The sequence below is a fragment of the Stegostoma tigrinum genome, chromosome 5, assembly GCF_030684315.1.
Source record: "Stegostoma tigrinum isolate sSteTig4 chromosome 5, sSteTig4.hap1, whole genome shotgun sequence".
Taxonomy (NCBI): Eukaryota; Metazoa; Chordata; class Chondrichthyes; order Orectolobiformes; family Stegostomatidae; genus Stegostoma; species Stegostoma tigrinum.
Genome location: NC_081358.1, coordinates 74,581,700 through 74,601,227, shown reverse-complemented (window position 1 = coordinate 74,601,227; position 19,528 = coordinate 74,581,700). Strand labels below are relative to the sequence as shown.

Below are 19,528 nucleotides of genomic sequence, written 5' to 3'. Positions count from 1 at the left end.
CCATTTTCATACCTCCCCCTTTAAGAAAAAAATTTAACCATCATTACAAAAGGATGGCTTCATTTTTTAAACTAAATATTAATGCCATGATTACCAGATACATAGATCATTTATCCAGAATGACACATTTCATACTAATTGTATATACATATACATAACACTGAACACTACCGTGTCTACCTTGTTTACACATTTTCCTTTTAAGCCAGTGATAACACATCCGCAATGATATTTTCATGACCTGCAATAACCTTGTAACATAAGACTCCAATGAAATATTCTGGTGTTCTTGTCTTTAAACCTTTCTAAAAATGTTAAAGGGTTGTGAACAGTGGACACAGCCATCTCTGATATATTGTTTACAACATAAATATTAAAATGTCTTAAGGACAGTACCAAACTCAATAACTCAGTTTCAAGAGTTGAATATTTTCTCTGGTGGGTATTGAGTTTCTTTGAAAAATAACCAATTCGCCTTTCAATTCCACAATCATCACCCGTAACAACATGGCTCCGGCCTCTACAGCGCTTAAATTGATGGTGACTTTAAAGAGTTTCAAGAAATTTGGCAGGGCTAAAACTGATGCGGTGGTTAACATTGCTTTTAAATTCTCAAATGCCTCCTGGCATTGATCTGTCCTTTGAAATTTTGTATTCTTCTTCAACACATCCATCAGCGGTGCTACTACATTACTAAAGTTTGGCACAATATTCTGGCAGAATCCACTCAGCCCCAAAAGTCAAAGCACTTCCTTCTTCCAGGATGGCCTTGGAAATTCCTTGATGGTCATCATCCTCACATTCCTCTGTGTCATCCTTCTAGGTCCAATGTTGTGTCCTAAGAATGCCACTTCTGCCTTTGCAAATTCTGTCTTTGACAAATTTAAGACTAACTTTGCCTTCTGTAGTCTCTTAAACAGTTCTGTCAAATCTGCCATGTGACCTGTCCATGAATGGCTAAAAATCATTAAGTCATCTATACAGATGCCACAATTAGTCAATCCTGCCCTAACTCTGGTTTTACGTCGTTGAAATGTGGCTGGGGTGTTCTTCATTCCAAAGAAAATAATGTTGAATTGGTATTGCCTATTTGGGGTTACAAATGCAGAAACTTCTTTCACTCTCTCTGACAAAGGTACTTGCCAGTAACCATGAAGTAAGCCTAACTTTGTGGTCTAAGTCGTTGGTCGTACTTTTTCTACACAGTCTTCCAGCCTTGGAATTGGATAGGAGTCTGATTTAGTCATGGCATTGACCTTCTAATAATCAACACAGAATCACTGAGTACCGTCAGGCTTGGGAACAACACGATCAGCAAACTCCATTCGCGTTGACTCAACTTGACGATGTCTTCTTGGAGCATTGCTTCCTCTTCCTTCTGTACCTGTGCTGCTTTGAGAGGATTAGGCCTGTAGGGGTGCAGTTTTATCAGAACAGCTTTCCCTAAGTCAACCTCATGTACTATAGTATTAGTCTTCCCCATTCTATTTTTACATGTCCTCATTGTGCTGCAACAAGCCTTTCAATTCAGTTCTCTGTTCCTGAGACAGCGAGCTTACTATCCTATCCCTAATCTTTAAGAACATCCTCATTATTTAATTTATTCTGAGGCACATCAAAATCCATATCATCTGAATTTGATTGCTCACTCAGAGTGGTAGTAACTTATACCTGTTTCTGCTGTTTCCTCTCCCCATCATAGTAAGGTTTCAGCATGTTCACATGACATGCCCAATAATTTTCTTTCCTGTCTGGCATCTTTACCAATAATTCACCTGACTTAACTTCTTCTCAATCTGACAGGGACCACTAAATTTAGCTTTGAAGGGATCTCTCACCATTGGTAACAACACAATACTTTATCCCCACTGGCAAACATACACATTTTAGATTACTTATCTGCTTCTTGCATCATTATGCGCTGTGGCACCTTCAAATGTTGTCTAGCTAATTCTCCTACTCTGATTAAACTTTCTCTGACCTCAGATACATAATCCAACTGTGAGATCTTTGACTTTGGACCTATCAACTTTTCCTTAATTAATTTTAAATGCCCTCTTACTTTGCGTCTAAATATCAATTCAAATGGAGTAAACTGAGTCAATTCATTTGGAGCATCTCTAATAACAAACAGTATAAATTGGATACCCTTATCCCAATCATTTACGTCATCCTGGCAATAAGACCTCAACATAGTCTTTAGGGTCTGAAGACACATTTCCAGTGCTCCCTGGGATTCAGGATGGTATGCATTTGATTTAAAGTGTTGGATGCCTAAACTATCCATGACTGCCTTAAATAATTTGGCAGTAAAATTGGACCCTTGGTCTGATTGAATCTCCCTGTGTAATCCACAGCAGGTAAAAAAAACAAGCAACTCTTCTACAACTTTCCTGCCTTGACATTCCATAATGGAATTGCCTCTGGAAACCTGGTAAACACATCCATTATGGTTGGTGAATACTGGTTCCTCCTTTTGGCTTTGAGGAGGGGACCTACATAACCAATCATAACCCGCATGAAAGGTTCTTCAAATGTGGGAATTGGCGTCAAAAGTGCTAGCTTTATTATTGCCTGTGGCTTTCCTAACATATATAACATATGACAGGTACGGCAAAATTCAACCACATTTTTATGCAATCCAGGCCAATAGAAATGCTTCTGCTTCTTAGCCTGAGTCTTCCTCACTCCTAGATGACCCCCTGAGGTAATTTGTGTGCTGCCTGCATTACTTTATGCCTGTAAGCTACTGGCAACACAATCTGGTGAACTTCTGCCTATTTCTTCTCTACAATAACCTGCCACGGTCTCCACTTCTGCCTTAGGAATCTATCCTTAAAGTAATAACATTCTGGAATACATTCTGATTCCTTTTCCAATAGGCTTTATGATATAAATCTTTCATTGTCTCATCTTTTTCCCGTAACTCCATTAGTCTTTCAGAACTAAATGCCTCAGCCTGATCCTCTACCTGCTTCGGTTTTCCTTTCACCATTTCATCAAAAATGGGTGTCAGCTAACTGGACCTCAACTCGTTCATCTTTCTCTTTGGCTTTGCCTTCTTGCTTTATCTTATGACTGTGCGATCTTGTTACCACACAGTCTGGAAAATTCCAGGGCATTTTTCTTTTAACTCTTCACCTCCCTGGTTTTCTTTCAGCTTCTCCAGTATAATGGGCATCACTCCCGCCTTTGATCCTGTTTGGTCATTTCCAAGAACAAACTGTATTCCTGGAACAGACACTCTTTCAATCACTCCCACTGTCACTTCCCCAGTCTTGATCAGACTTTCCAGCCTTATCTTACACAGGGGAATGATCAATCTCTCCCCATTTAATCCACAGACTATCGCTCTCTCAGGTAATATTTCAGAAGGATTGCTTTAAGAGACTGACCAGCTCCTGTAGCTCTCAATATTTTAATCTTCTTTATCTTCTCCTTCTGTCTGTCCCAAGTAAATCTTACCCACAGGTCTTTGAAGAGATTGGGCACTATCTTGCTATCCAGCCCATAGGTAGCCTGTGCACTCTCCTGCTGCTCCATGACTTCTTTTGGGATTTCCTTCACTAACTTAACTAAACCTAATGGTTTAGCTCTTTTACCACATCCTTTCTCTGAGTGCCTTTCTGAAATCATTCGCACTGTGACTTTTTGTGTCCCCCTCTTACTGTGCAAACACCTGAGACCATTCACCTCTTTTTCATCCTCTTGTGTTTGTTTTTCACATGTGATAAACTGTTCCCAGTGTGATCTATCTTTTGTTTTTCTTTGAAGATCTCCCACTTTCCCATTTACTGTTCCTCACGGAATGAAATTGCTGTCGGAAGCTAGATTTCGATTTATGCACTAATGCATGTTCATCCACCATCTCTGCTGCTCTTCACGCTGTTTTAACTTTCTGCTTCTCAATATGAGTTCTTGTCACTTCTGGAAGTGAGTTTTTAAACTCCTTCATCAGAATACTCTCTCTCGAAGATCCTCATATGTCTTTTCTATTTTTAATGCTCTCACCCATCTATCGAAATTGCTATGTTTAATTCTTTCAAACTTGACCTAAGTCTGATCTGGTTCCTTCCTTATATTTCTGAACCATTGTCTATATGCTTCTGGTACTAATTCATTGGCACTGAAAATAGTCTGTCTTACATCTTCACATTCTCTTGACCCCTCTTCTGACAGCGCTGCTCGCACCTCACTAGCCCTGCCTACTAATCTGGTCTGAATTACCATCACCTACGTATCCTCTGGCTAGTTCATCTGTTTAGCTAACTTCTCAAAGGAAATGAAAAAGGTTTCTTCATCCTTTTCATCAAATTTTGGTAATGTTTTGACATATTTGTATATATCCCTCACAGGTCTTTGGCTATGATGGGTCTGCTCATCATCACTCTCCTCCTCACTAATCCCGTCTTCTACCTTCATTCCCAACAGTTTAAGTTGACTATTCTGTTTAATTTGCAACTTCCAAAGTTAAAACTGTCTTTTACTTTATGTCTCTCCAATGCTTGTAACAGTAATTCAAACAATTCACTTTCTTGTTCATGCTGCTTTAACTGCAATTGAATTCCAGCCATTTCCAAAGATTCTGATGGCATTTCCAGCAAATTTAATTGTTCAGCTAATTGTTTCTTCTTTTCTCACAGACAAAGACAACACCAACTCCAGCTTGTTTGTCAATTCCAGCAGCTTTTCCTTGCTCACCTTTTGTAAAATGCTCGAAGTCACTTCTTCTACCCTCAAAACTCTTAGTGACTGAAAAGCCATCGCCTCACTTTTGATTTAACCAACCACGAGTAACCAAAATTAAACAGATTTTTCACTTCTCATCTAAGGTTTATTTAAAAATCTAGGACACTAATCTCCAAGTCTGTTTAAATCTGCTGGGACCTTTCATACCCCAAATCTTTTCAAATCTGTCCAAATCCATTCAGATCCTTTCAGGTCCCAATCACAAGCCAGCCAGATCCCAGATTCCAGCCTCCAATCTTTTATAGAGGGGAGGTTACATGAAAGAAATCCCTGATACTCACTTCATAAACAGCAAGTAACAATTTATTTATCTAACTTTAAGATCGAACAAATTAACAGAACCACTGACAAACCGAACAATGCCCCCCTTAGCTATTAACTATATGCAAATAAAACAAAATTAAAATGGTATGCTGGTCCAATAGCTATGAATCCCAATTATATGAGCCAAATTAATAAAATTAAATCTTAATCTCTCGAAATTACAGCCGGGATAAGTCTTCTGGAATGTTCTTTGCCTTCGCCACTGTCCCCCAGTCAGCAACACCTTTCTCCATTGAATTCTTGTGTCAGGAATATTAGTTAAGAGTGTCAGGTATCTTTATTTAGATGGCACTTACTTGGAGATCTTAGATAATTCCATGAGAGCCAGTGCTTTTCTCTTTCCTTAGAGCTAATGGCTGTTGAGAGCTATTCTCTTAACAGACAGCAGTTTGCTTTCACACTGATTTCCAACTGCTCTCTTCTTTTACACTCTTGATGAATTAACAATTTCCCAGAATAGGATTGGTGTGAGGTTGTCAAAACCATCAGATTTAAATTTAATTACGCTTTGATATCTAAGGCCTGGTTTAAATTAATTGGCTACATTTAATAAAATCTGTTGTCTTGGTGAAAATGCTGCTTTGCTTGCTAACAGTGTAGCCTTTTGATGCAATGTTTCAATTTCAAAAACTCTGTGCATCTGCTGTTGCCTTCAGACATTTTTTTAAAAAATACCTCCTAACCTATAAAACACATCTTTTAAAAGGACCATGCACTCTTCCCCCTATCATTTTGCAAACAAATTCTAACATCCTACCTTCCAGTCCATAAGTAATATACCAACTTCACAACATGGTCACATATTGAAGATGCCCTGCCACCTTTTAAAGAATGCTTCAGGAGAACAAATGAGACAGTTGATGTTTTAGAATGTTATCTCCATCCACTGGGATACTGGGCTTTTCTTTATCTTGGCCATTGGGCACTCAAGTCATCAATCCTCACCCAAGCATGTTGACAGTTATTCTCCAAAAGTAAATACATGAAGTTTGTTTGATGTTCATGTGCTGGAAAGGTTGGATTCCAGGTGTGTAGACATAGGTGTTAGGATGACAGGTAAATTGAATATTGTGTCATAGGAATGTGTTCATTTCTGAAGGTGATATTTAGGTCTTAAGGGGTTGGGATAGTGAGTCACTGCGGGTTGTCAGATTAGTCTCTTGGGATTTCAGCGATCTGCAGTTTGAGAGTCTGCAAAGTATGGGGTCAGTTTGGTTGTTATTTAGGAGCTAGACTATGTACTTAATAGTCTAACTTTTCCTGAGTAACTATTTTACTTGGTTTCATCTGAACCATCTCATGCATCCGATTTTTATGCAGACTAACATAGAATTTAGACATAATGGAATTACCCAGGGAAAATAATAATTTCCGGGCAATTCCTTTGGAAAGTACTATGATAGGGAATCTGCAAGGTTTCCATACACAATTTGGATCAATACCCAAGTAACGACTGTCTGGCCAGTGGAAAATCTTTCTGAATGTCTCTGAATCTGTAAATAACCTCCAAATTTTACAGACAAGCAAATGGAAACATTGTTGCTTGAAGACTCAAAAAATAACTGTGACTACCTGGTGTCACAGTACTACCAGTCATGGGAGCCCTGTAAGTACAATATAACAGAGAGATAGGGTTTCATGTTTAATAGAAATATTGAGAGGCCTTCAGCAGTTTCTTTTTTCTCATTAAAATCATAATTGTAATATCATTATAACTAGAAGTAAAGTCTATGGATGTGTTGTGTTCATTGTTTTAAGATATATATAGCTTGGAGTAAGTTTTGAGGCAGAGCTGAATTCATAGTCATAATTTTGTCTTAACATCCAGTCGCATGCAAAAATACAGCTGATCTCGTAACAGTGGAAATATACTTACAACCTATTTCAGCCTTATATTAACCTTTGGCTGGAAACAGGAAAATAAGGAAAACTTATAACTTATTTAGAATCCGTGGCAATTCTGCATTTTTTGAAAAATGTTGGAAAAGGACTTTTATGAGTCCACATCAATTCTAGGAGGATATATTTTCAGTGACCTGACAATGCTTGTCCAGGAAACAGTACTAATAAGAAGAAATTTAGCATACAAATGTAGTGTGGTCAGAAAAAAATGGTGTTGCATGGGAAGAGCATTGAAGGCATATATCAAAACAACTGTACATGTAATACAGTTAAAAGGGACAGAAAGCTGATGAAGGGGGTAGAGCAGTGATTGTTAATCCCACTCTTGTGCTTCAGTTTTGCTTGAGTTGAGCAGACCATTTAATAAGGTTTATTAAAGGATTAAGCAAAGGTGTCTCTGGGAATCTGTGTCATCAAACATCAGCATGAACCTAGCTAAGGAGATTCTGTAGGATTGTACCGTTTGAGTGATGACTGCTTCCAGTGGACTTTGGCAAAATGAAACTACTGTTGCAGATGATTCAAGGACAAAGAACAGTGATCGAGAAAAGTAATAGATCTGATACGCAAGAAGACAAGTCGGAAACACTGCTTATGGTGCAAGATTTGAGTGAGAATTTATATGATTTCTTATAATCTTATGAAAAGTCTTTGTTTTCCACAATTCAATTTACAATTCATATTTCATAATGATCATAAATTACCAGTTACTTCATGTTTGCTTTATGTTGAATCTGATTCATGTTCAAGTATAGTTACAAAATCTTGTAGACTCCTCATTTGAGAATGGCTCGCTAAATTCAATTATTTTATTTTATAGTTTCTCTACAGCAATGGGTACAAGCTTTACATCTCTTGATTTCTGTATAAAAAGCCTGATCTACAAATGGTCTTCTAATGTAGTGATGTCCTCCATATTTACTATCTGTTCGAATTCCAGTACCTTCATCATTAGTACACACCTTTTAAATGGTTTCCCCCAATGGCATACAGACGATCATTCACTACAGCCAGAACGTGAATAGCCCGTTTGGTGTTCATGTCCTGTTTTCTTGCCCACACATCCATTAACGGATCATAACAGTACAGCCATGATACATATTCACCATTGTGAACACCTCCTGTAAGTAACAATAAACATTTGAACTGTTATTATTGTACAATTTATTGACTTCCTGTATGTTTTACTAACTGAATGTACATGTTAATTGAATACAGGGAATATAAAACTTAGGTGTATGTTCCCAGGAATTTACTAAGTAATATTATAGAAACACTGAACACACATCAAATTTTTCTCCAAACTAAGTTAAAAGTAGTGCTTGGTTACTTGAAAATAACAAGTTAATACCATTATTAAATTGTGACGACAGTAATTTAACATGAACATCTGTATAAACACAGTGGGATGGATACCCTGAATAGAGAATTCATTAAGGATACCAGACAAATATTTAGCTGCTTTAACTTAAATTTTCATCAAGGAATTGCTTCAAATTTCCATGATGCCTAGGAGTTAATTATGCCTATGTTTTGCTTGCTGAACAGACATATACCAACTAGTTTTGATCCTATAGCATTTGCATTATCAACTCTCTCCAGCAATTGCGCAAGCTACTGTGTAATTGAATTAATCATTTATTGTTGAATATCCAAGGAAAGCCAGAGTTCAAACTCATGAATTACAAAATGTTTATTCTATCTAAAATCATTGTCAGCAGAATTCTTCATGATGTTAAAGTTAGCTATGCAAATTATTAATGAATATGATTAATTGATTAAAAAAATTGCAGGTTAAAAAAGCAGTTCAGTGTTAATTGCAATTTAAAAAATTATGATTAGGATCAGTATCTGAGATTGATATAAATAGATGAGATTAATTTAGGACTTAGGGTTTTGAGATACTTGAGAATTTAACAGCCTCAGATAACTAGTCTATTGGTTAGATCAAATCTAGACTCTTGTATCTAGCAATGATTTCAGAGATGATGTAAACTCAACTTAATGAGTTGGCACCATGTGGGCTTATCCCATTCTGGTAGGATGATTTTTAGCCTTCTGAAATGACAAAATGTTTGAAGAAATGCTATTCACTTTCCCTTGATCCTTTGCTTCCAGGAAAATATTGTTTACATAATGATAGTTCTGCAGCTGGCTTAAATCTTACCTTCTTTGCTCTCAGAAGAAACTTGTGCATCAACATACATTTGGTTGTATGTGGCTGGTATAGCAATATATTCATAACTTCTGTAAACTTTCTAATTCTGTCAGAGACATACTTTCCAATCTTACAAAGACAATTTCGACATATATTAATATTGGCACCTTCTGCTACAACAATTACGAGGAGCTAATGGGATTACGATAAAATGACTCAAACAAGGGGAGAATTGGACACAACATTCTTACCTTAAATGCACACAGGAAAGAAAGGCAAGAGAAAAAGGGGGCAGGATGGCAATATTGATCAAAGATACTGCTGCAGTTCTAGAAAAGGATGACATTGTATATTATAGCCCACTAGATTTTGCGAAGAAGACAAAGGAAGACATTTTGAGGCAAGTTATTGTAAAGACTTTTAGAATAGTGATTATAAGGAACAACAATCATTGTAATACAGATTTGGAAAATAGCAGTGGAAAAGGTAGAGAGACGGAATATTTTTTAAATGTGTACAAGAGAACTATTTTGATCAGTATGTTTCCAGCCTAATGTGGAAAGATACAATGGTGGATCTAATTGTGAGGAAAGAAATGGAGCATTTCTTCGTTGGGGAAGTATTTGGTAAACAGTGATTACAGTATCTTGTGGAGAACAAAGACAACTCTTGAGAATATTCACTTTGAGAAGAGATAGTTTCAGTGCGCCAAGTTGGGTTGCAAACTAAGTGTGGCAGGTAAAGCAGCAAGTGAGCAAGGGAAGGCCTTCATAGGGGTGTTAGTTTGTGTATAGAACAGATCCAGCTCAGCTACCTCCCTGGTAGAACTGGAGATGCACTGTTCCCGGAAGTTCTGTGCACATTGCAGGAATTTCTCTCCCTCCGTGCCCCATACTCTACCTTTTCCCAGTCTACCCTAGGATAACTGAAATCACCAACCATCACAACCCTATTTGTCCTGCAGATTTCCATAATCTGCCTACAAACGCTCTCTTCTACTTCCTCCCCACTATTTGGAGATCTATGATAAACATTCAACAAGGTCACTGCTCCCTTCAAGTTTCTCACCTCCACCCATATAGATTTTAATTCAGGAATTGCATCTCATTCAAGGGCAATAATAAAATCTTTGACCAAGACTGCTACACCCCTTCCTTTTCTAAGCAACCTTTCTACTAAAAACCTTATAATCCAGGTTTCTGGCTTCAGCCACATTTCTGCCAATGCTACACTGTCATAGCCTCCTAGAGCAATTTCTGCTTCCAGTTCCCCGATTTTGTTGTGATACTCCATGTATTTACATACATGGAATTGAACCTGCCCTATCTCTTTCTTGTCTATTAGAAGGGATCATTTCTTTGTTCACTGTCATAAATTTAATGATTTAACAACACACATGAAGATACGATCCTGTGAATCTAAAAAAGATCTTTTTTTACAGTATACACAAAGGAGAGGAAATTCTCTACGACTTATTTCAATTGTGGCTTCCATTTTGCACCCTGAAAATCTGTCAGCTTCTTACTGGAGCCTTCATATAATAAGTTGAGACTGAACAGCTTCAGACAACACTTTCAGGATATTACCAAACACTCCTGATCTGAACTTTTGAACTAAACTGCTTATACTGCGTAGCCCATGCCATAACAGTTTTGAAACATCTCCTTTCATCAGGAGCAATTCTTTTACACATCTAACTTCAGCTACGTCTTCTGCAAAACTGCTAATCCAAAATCCAAAAGCTCGATTTCAATCTATGACTGTTTTCCGTAATCAAAAGGAAAAACTATCAATGTCTGATCTTTCAAACACAAAGCACGATCATTTAATTTGTTTCTTGTAACAATTGTCCCAATAAATTCCCATTAGCTCCAAGAATGATCTCAGTCTATTTTCAAAAAGAAATCACAATGGCTACAGAAATACCTACAAGTTAATTTCAAACACTTGACACCAGCTCAGACCCAAACTCTAAATGAAGGTATAGATAAATCACACACCTTACTTCACAACTTATTTTGTGAATTTTACATTTCCTATTGACTGAGTATTTTTTAACAAAACTCAAACTGAATTGTTCTCCACAGTCTCGTGCCTACAGCCTCATCACTTAACAAAGGGAGTTGCAGAGAAACCTGTTAACCTGTTTACCACAAACAAGGTGTAAATAGCAACCATTCATCTTCCAGTGTGCAGTAATAGCTTCTACATTCAAATCATTTGTATCTGCAATAGAGATATTGATCATATGCTTACATAACAAATCTTATTACTCCAAGAGCCAGCCAGAAACAAGGCAGTCTAGAAACCAACAGAATATAACAGGAACCATTCTACAGGGAAAAAAATAGAATGTTGTCTCACCATCCAGGCACTGACAGAGAGAGGAGAAAAAGCTGAGTTAAAGTTTCAAGTCTTGCGACTGTTCATTGGGAGAAGTTCTGAGACCAGCTGGGTTTTACCAGCAATGTCTATCTTTCTTTCAGGTCGCCAACATCCACTGTTCTTTGTTTTATTTTAGAGTGAGAGAAGCACTCATTTGTTTTCACCTGTAAAAATTCACTGTAGAAACTTGGCCATAGCTTTGTCTGAAAACCCAGAGGATTCCAACTCTCATTAATCCAAAAAAAACAAAGGAGAACACATCCAGGCCTGAAATATGTACATTTTAAAGAATTAAAGTTTAAACACACAATTTTCTTCTTGTATTTTCGTTAATAACTCAAATCCACACCACATATCTAGAATCCATCTATGCTATGTATGTGCCTGTGCGGGTGAGCAAATAGGTATCCGAAATTTTACGCATTCAGTTCCTTCCAGGCTGCAGTTGGTGATATTTGCAACATTTCATTCACATGTTACATAAGAGAAGCTACTGACTCTATTTATTCATGAAAGCCTTATTAGCAGATGCTGGAGATCGAAAATAAAGCTATGTGGTGCTGGAAACTCAGCAGGTCTATCATCATCTGTGGAGGGAGAAAAAATAAACTTTTGAAATCCAAAATGACTTTTCTTTGGAATCCTACACCACCAGAATGCCCGCAAACAGCTTTAGGCCCAGTTTCAGGTCTTGATATAGCAACCGTTAATAGAAAAGATATTGGTAGAGTGGTAGTGATGGGAGGATTGAAAACTATCTTCATTGGAGAGAGAGGATAGGAAATCTACGCTTCGTGGAAACACTGCAATTCCTTGACACAGTGCCTCAGCAACCAAGTAATCTGTTAGAGGATGGACTTATCTGATATTGTCAAGTTTTTTTATTCTTTCATGGAACATTTGCTGGCAAAGGTAGCATAATAACTCACTAAGACTTCTTCAACAGCACCTTTCAAATCTGCAACCTCCATTACCAAGGAGGAAAAGAGCATTAGATAAACTATCTAAAAACTCTCCGTACCACCGTCACTCATTATTATATTTCTGTATCTTCACTTTCACTGGGTCAAAATCCTAGACCTCTCTCCCTAGCAGAACTGTGGTTGTTCCTACACTGCAAGGACTGTAGCTATTCAAAAAAGTAGCTCAGTGCCACCTTCTTCAGACCAATTAAAAATGGGCAATCAATTCTGCCCAACCAGTAGAACCTAAATTCTGTAAACAAATAAAAGAAAAGCTTGCATGGCAGCCAATATTACTTCTTATTCAACATGGTAAAAACTAACAATGTATCAGACAAGACTTGACACAAAATTTCGAGAGAGATCCATTGCCAGAAATCATATGATCCTACATCCATACCCTGATAATGTGGCCTATTTTATGTACATATTCACATTAATCCTTTACATTGCACAATTACTTCTGTTCTGGGGCTCCACTGAGGATCCTTATTCTGAGGCCTAATGTGTGCCGAGGAGTATTGCTAGTACTGCTACTGTTAGCCTCTACTATAACAAAGCTGTTAGCCTCTGACAGGCCACAAACTTTCAGAGGCAGGACTTCCACAATGCATAAGCAATTCTTGCTGAAATTCCATCTGTTGGAGCTGTGAATACTGCAGCAGCTAGTAAAACTACTTAACTGTGATTTAATTCCTATGGGACTCAAAGTGTAGTTTCCATCAGTGCTGCAGCCGTTAGATATCTGCACTGTTGCATCTATTAAATTCTGTCAATCTCTTCAGAACAAGGATCGTAAAATTTGACATTGCTGAACACTCTCCTATGTCCACTTTTAAAAGGAATTCTGATATTTCTCTCTGTTGATGGGGAGGCTTCTTTTCAATGCTTTTCTCTCACAGATCACGTGCAGAATAAATTCACTTTAATGTATGATAATCTAAGCTCATCAAGGTTTTATTATAAAATTATCCAGCATATTTCCCGATTGAGTGCTTGCAGTGAGGAACTTGTAGGGTATGTTGATCAATCCTCAATACTCTGCTCACTTAAACTTATCATAGAATCAAAAAATACAGCACAAAGTTAGTCGTGGAAGCGGAGTCATTTAGTCGTGGAAGCGGAGTCATTAGTGACATTTAAGCGACTGCTGGACATGCACATGGACAGCAGTGAATTGAGGAGAATGTAGGTTAGGTTATTTTATTTTTGGATTAGGATTAATCCACGGCACAACATCGTGGGCCGAAGGGCCTGTACAGTGCTGTACTTATCTATGTTCTATGTTCTATCTAAAAGACAAGAACAATCCAGCTAGTCCTGCCCTTTTTCTATTTCCATGCAATTCTTTTTCCTTCATGTAATTATCTAACTCCATTTGAAGACTTTGATTGAATCTGCCCCAGACTCCCTTTCAGACAATAATTTCCAATTTATTACCACACATTTTGTTTTCTCACATGTCACCTTAAACTCTTTTCCCAAAATCTTAAACTGAGCCCTCTTGTTTTGTGACCTGTCTGTCTAATGGAAACTGTTTTAATCGACTGTCTCTAGATACCTCATAATTTTGAATAGCTTTTTTAGAATTTCTGGAAATGTGGGCAACACTAGCTAAGGCAACATTTACTACCACTCCAAATTGTTCCTGAGAAGGTGGTGGACAGCACCTTCTTATACCATGATGAAGTAAATACATACAAGGGGACATTAGCAAGAGACTTCCAGGATTTTCACCTAGTAACTGTGAAGGAACAATGAAATAGTTCTAAGTCAAGTAGGTGTGTGGCTTGGAGGGGGGCTTGCAGATGGTAGTGTTCCCATTCATCTGGTACCCTTGTTGTTCTGGTTAGTAGAGACTACAAGTGTGGAAGTGTTATTGAGTATCTGCACTGCATCTTGAAGAAGGTATGTGGCATGTTAGTTTCTGGATACCAACCACTTGTGGCTTTGGTTGAGGTACTTTATTGCCACTCATTCTGGTTGCTCTGAGTCTGTCGTGCTATCTGATTATCAGTGGTAGAGATAAACAGCTAGAAATTCTTACCAGGAGGAGGACTTGTTTTACATAAGGGGTATACTTTATTTCATGATAACATCAAAAAGGGTTTCTTTAATCTCACAAATATGCATTATGGAATATGAGTGCACGTTTATAACATGGGCTTTTTTTCCATGTAGTATCCTGGATTTCTGGACTAGGCAATTATTTCTGGTTTGAATTGGCATTCCCTTCTGAATGTTCAAACCAGGTGTTTCTTCTTTTTAGCAATTTTCTGAATCTATGAACATTGTTCTAGTGTGCAAGGATTTCTACGCAGCATCTCTGCTCTCGGCACTGACAGTTCAGTGAAAGACAATGGATCAAAACGTTCTTTGCTGATGATAGGAATAAAGCATTTTAACAACGTGCAAAATCTGAAACTTCCTTTTTGTTGACAGCAAGAAACAACTCTCTTATATCAAAATTGGTAATCTCCAACAGATTATTTCTTCTGTTGGTGTTGCCATGAGTCTAGGAAGCCCAATGAAGTCTTTTGGTGGATGCTGCCTGACAAAGTTTTGTTTCTGATGCAGATGTTCTCTGGAAATTAGTCAAATTGCTTCTGTTAACGCAAGAATATTGAGGCCAAGTCACACATGCAGGCTCAAAAATGAGAAGAGTTGATTGCAAATGACAAACATTTTCAACTCTCATATGCTGTTTGTGTTACACAGTTACTTGCAGCATCTCTTTAATTTTAGGATTTATTCCACTCAATGTATTTTAATCTTACAACATTGTAACTTCTGTTTCTTCAGCTCTGGTATCTAATTGGATAGGATAGTGACAGTTGTTCCTTTATCAATCTTAAAATTAACAAGACATCTATTGACTTACATAAAAGTCTACAAAACCTGAGTTGCATGAATCACTAACTTCAGTTTACTGCCTAACCTTCCTTGAGAATGCTGAGACTTTCTTTTCCTAATGGAGGTACATCATCCAATTGGTAATTCAATTATTAATGGATTTCCCTGGAAGCTGAACATTTCTGTTAAGTCATGCTTGTTCAAGAATTTGGTTTGTTCTCAGACTGATGTAATTACCAGAGGCTTTTTAAAACATCATGAAAAGTATCTGTGGCTTCTTTAGTACTCTGATGATTTTTAACATCATGCACTATTGAATGCAATAGTGCATTAACTTGTTTAGCCTTAGATTTCCAGATGGTGGAAAATTAGGATGCTCCAGCCAGAGCACCTCTGCTTCACCTGTTCTTTTTCCTTCCTTTTTCTGTCCCTCCCTCCTCCCTTCTCTTGGCCTCAGACACCTGGCCTCAGAAGCAGGGTCGATGGAGACATCGGCAGCTGGCGTGGGGATGCCGATGACCATGGCCTAGTGCAGGAGCAGGGATAATGGCCCAGCGCAGAACATAGTGGCAGCCAGTGGTCAGATCACATGGAGAAGCGCTACGCAAATCTGCTCAGGACAGCCTTTGGAAACAGACTGTGATGTTCGTCTTCTTAGCTTTGCTTCTTGGTTTTTCTGACCTATGGCCATACCGTGTATAGCTGAAATGTAACTTTTGATTCATTTCTCTATTCTGTAACAAAGGACTGTACCTAGGTACATTCGTAACTAAGACCGTGCTGTAAGTGGCAACTTATAAACTTTTCACTTTACACATTTAAGTATGTGACAATAAAGCAAATTCAATTCATTAGTTTATTGTAAATCTTGAAACAATTCGGTATCTCAAAAAAATGTTATGCCCAATGTCAAATCTCATTGTCTTCTATGCCCATCTTGGGGCCTGCGATAGGGGTGAGGGAGGAGGTGTGGGGGCAAGTGTAGCTTTCCGGAGAGACCACTCTCTCCATGACTCCCTTGTTCGCTCCACACTGCCCTCCAATCCCACCACACTCGGCACCTTCCCCTGCAACCATAGGAAATGCTACGCTTGCCCCCACACCTCCTCCCTCACCCCTATTGCAGGCCCCAAGATGACTTTCCATATTAAGCAGAGGTTCACCTGCACATCTGCCAATGTGGTATACTGCATCCACTGTACCCGGTGTGGCTCCCTCTACATGGGAGAAACCAAGCGGAGGCTTGAGGACCGCTTTGCAGAACACCTCCGCTCGGTTCGCAATAAACAACTGCACCTCCCAGTCGCAAACCATTTCCACTCCCCCTCCCATTCTTTAGATGACATGTCCATCATGGGCCTCCTGCTGTGCCACAATGATGCCACCTGAAGGTTGCAGGAACAGCAACTCATATTCCACTTGGGAACCCTGCAGCCCAATGGTATCAATGTGGACTTCACAAGCTTCAAAATCTCCCCTTCCCCCACCGCATCCCAAAACCAGCCCAGTTTGTCCCCTCCCCCCACTGCACCACACAACCAGCCCAGGTCTTCCCCTCCACCCACTGCATCCCAAAACCAGTCCAACCTGTCTCTGCCTCCCTAACCTGTTCTTCCTCTCACCCATCCCTTCCTCCCACCCCAAGCCGCACCTCCATTTCCTACCTACTAACCTCATCCCACCTCCTTGACCTGTCCGTCTTCCCTGGACTGACCTATCCCCTCTTTACCTCCCCACCTATATTCTCCTCTCCACCTATCTTCTTTTCTCTCATCTTCGGTCCGCCTCCCCCTCTCTCCCTATTTATTCCAGAACCCTCTCCCCATCCCCCTCTCTGATGAAGGGTCTAGGCCCGAAACGTCAGCTTTTGTGCTCCTGAGATGCTGCTGGGCCTGCTGTGTTCATCCAGCCTCACATTTCATTATCTTGGATTCTCCAGCATCTGCAGTTCCCATCATCTCTGATACAAACTGTACTGTTACTTCTTTTAAACCCAAAAGATGATATTTATCATACTGTATCACTGCAATGCTTAGAGGAGATTTCCTGTTTTTCTAATAATCGAAATAGTGGTTTTTCTGCTTCTGGTGGCTCCCCCCAGCATTTGTGGCCAAGTTGGAGCTACCTCACTTCTTTAAGGTCAAAATGAATGTTCTCTTGCCTTTCATGCCTCAAAGCATGTCCCCTTTACATTTAAAAAAAACAGTATTTTGGCTGCAGCTTTCTAATTTAAACTGTGAAGTTTATATGTCCCAACCTCTAACAATTTTAATCTTCTTTTAAACTTCTTCTTTTCTTACACTCTTACTTCAAATAATTTAAATTTGTTTTTTTGTCCATTTAAACAGCCTATGGTGCCCGACACTATAGAGTTGTAAAATTAGTTTCTGAAGAGACAGTAGGAACTGCTGATGCTGGAGAATCTGAGACAACAGGTGTAGAGCTGGATGAACACAGCAGGCCAAGCGGCATCAGAGGACCAGGAAAGCTGATGTTTCAGCGAAGACCCTTCTTCAGAAGAAGGGTCTAGACCCGAAATGTTAGCTTTCCTGCTTGTCTGATGCTGCTTGGCCTGTTGTGTTCATCCAGCTCTACACCTTGTTATCTCAAATTGATTTCTGAAACAGGTCTGTAACTGTGATTCATAGAGTTGATAGCAGTGAGGCTAGTTTTGAAAGGCAAGTACTCCCTTTAATACCATTCCTTCCACCAGTCTGGTCTTTTGTCACGTTATTTTAAAGTTCTTCCCTTTCTTGCCTGCAGGAATGTATAACTTGAACTCCAGAGCACTCTTTTTGCTCAAAGAACATTTCAGGGCTTTATCTCTTCCCCATTTGGCCAAGTTGCACTCTTTTCCTAACCAACACTGCTTTACCTCCATCACTTACCAGCACTTAAGGATGGAGGTTTTGTTCTGGAGTGCTTTTTTAAATCTGTTGCTGATTGCTTGAGTACAGCTGACTTGTGTTTCACATTTCTGCTGCTGGCCGTGAGTCCTCTTAAAGTGGTAACATACATAAAATGGCAAAAGCATTTTCCTCAAAAATGTTTTCCTCCTGTATCAAATGAATTATTTTCACTTTTTACATAACTTTTACAAATTTACTCAAAAAATGGCTCCCTCCACCGACCACAATCATCACTTTTGGTGGAGCTAATGCAACTTTAGCATTATCTCTTTCAGAACAGTAGACACTACTGCCACTGTTTGCCAGTGGTAGAGGAAGTAAATGTTGAAGGTGTGGATGTTGTGTCAATCAAGTAGGCTGCTGGCTGTACCCAGCCAGGCAAGTGGGGAGTATTCCATCACACTCCTGCCTGCAGTCTTATTGATGGGAGACTGGCTCTTTGAAGGGACAGGAGGTGAGTTATTCAGTTTTGGTCAACGATGGATACATAATTGGCATAAACGGCAGGAGACAGAGAGTAATGGTGGAGGGTTGGTTTTTGGACTGAAGGCCTGTGACCAGTAGTGTTCCAGAAGGATCAGTTCTGGGTTCTCTTTTATTTGTCATATATGTGAATGATTTGGATGAGAATATAGAAGGCATGCTTAGTAAGTTTGCAGATGACACCAAAATTGGTGGCACATTTGACAGCAGGGAAGGTTTTCTAAGATTACAGAGGGATCTTGTTCAAATGGGTCAATGAGCTAAAAAAAATGGCAGATGGAGTTCAATCTGGATAAATGCGAAGCTTTGCATTTTAGTACAACAAACAGGGGTAGGGCTTATAACGTAGTATTGTAGAACAGAGGGACATAGGTGTGCATGTACATAATAATTTGAAGTTTGCATTACATATAGACAGGGTGGTTAAAAAGGCATTTTGCATGCTTGCTTTCATTGCTCGGTCCTTTGAGTATCAGAGTTGGGAAGTCATGTTGAGAATGTACGGGATATTGGTGAGGCCGCTTCTGGAATACTGTGTCCAGTTCTGTTTGCCCTGTTATAAGAAGGATACTATCAAGCTGGAAAGGCTTCAGAAGAGATTTATCAGCAAGTTGCTGAGTATGGACGGTTTGAGTTATAAGGAAAGGCTGGATTGGTTGGAATGATTGTCACTGGAGCGTGAGAGACAACATGATAGAAGTTCATAAAATAATGAGACATATAGATAGAGTTAATGATAGTTGCCTTTTCCCTAGGCTGGGGGATTTCAAGACTAGGGGGCACATTTTTAAGGTGAGATGAGA

At 39.0% G+C, this 19,528-nt stretch overlaps 1 protein-coding gene across 1 annotated transcript in view; it reads right to left on the bottom strand.

The window, feature by feature from the left end:
- Positions 1-19,528, bottom strand: part of klhl14 (kelch-like family member 14) — a 149,398-nt gene that overhangs the window by 17,120 nt on the left and 112,750 nt on the right. The window contains exon 7 of the mRNA XM_048528522.2: positions 7,938-8,096. Within this exon, the coding sequence (XP_048384479.1) occupies positions 7,938-8,096 (159 nt within the window). The remainder of the gene's footprint in view (positions 1-7,937; positions 8,097-19,528) is intronic.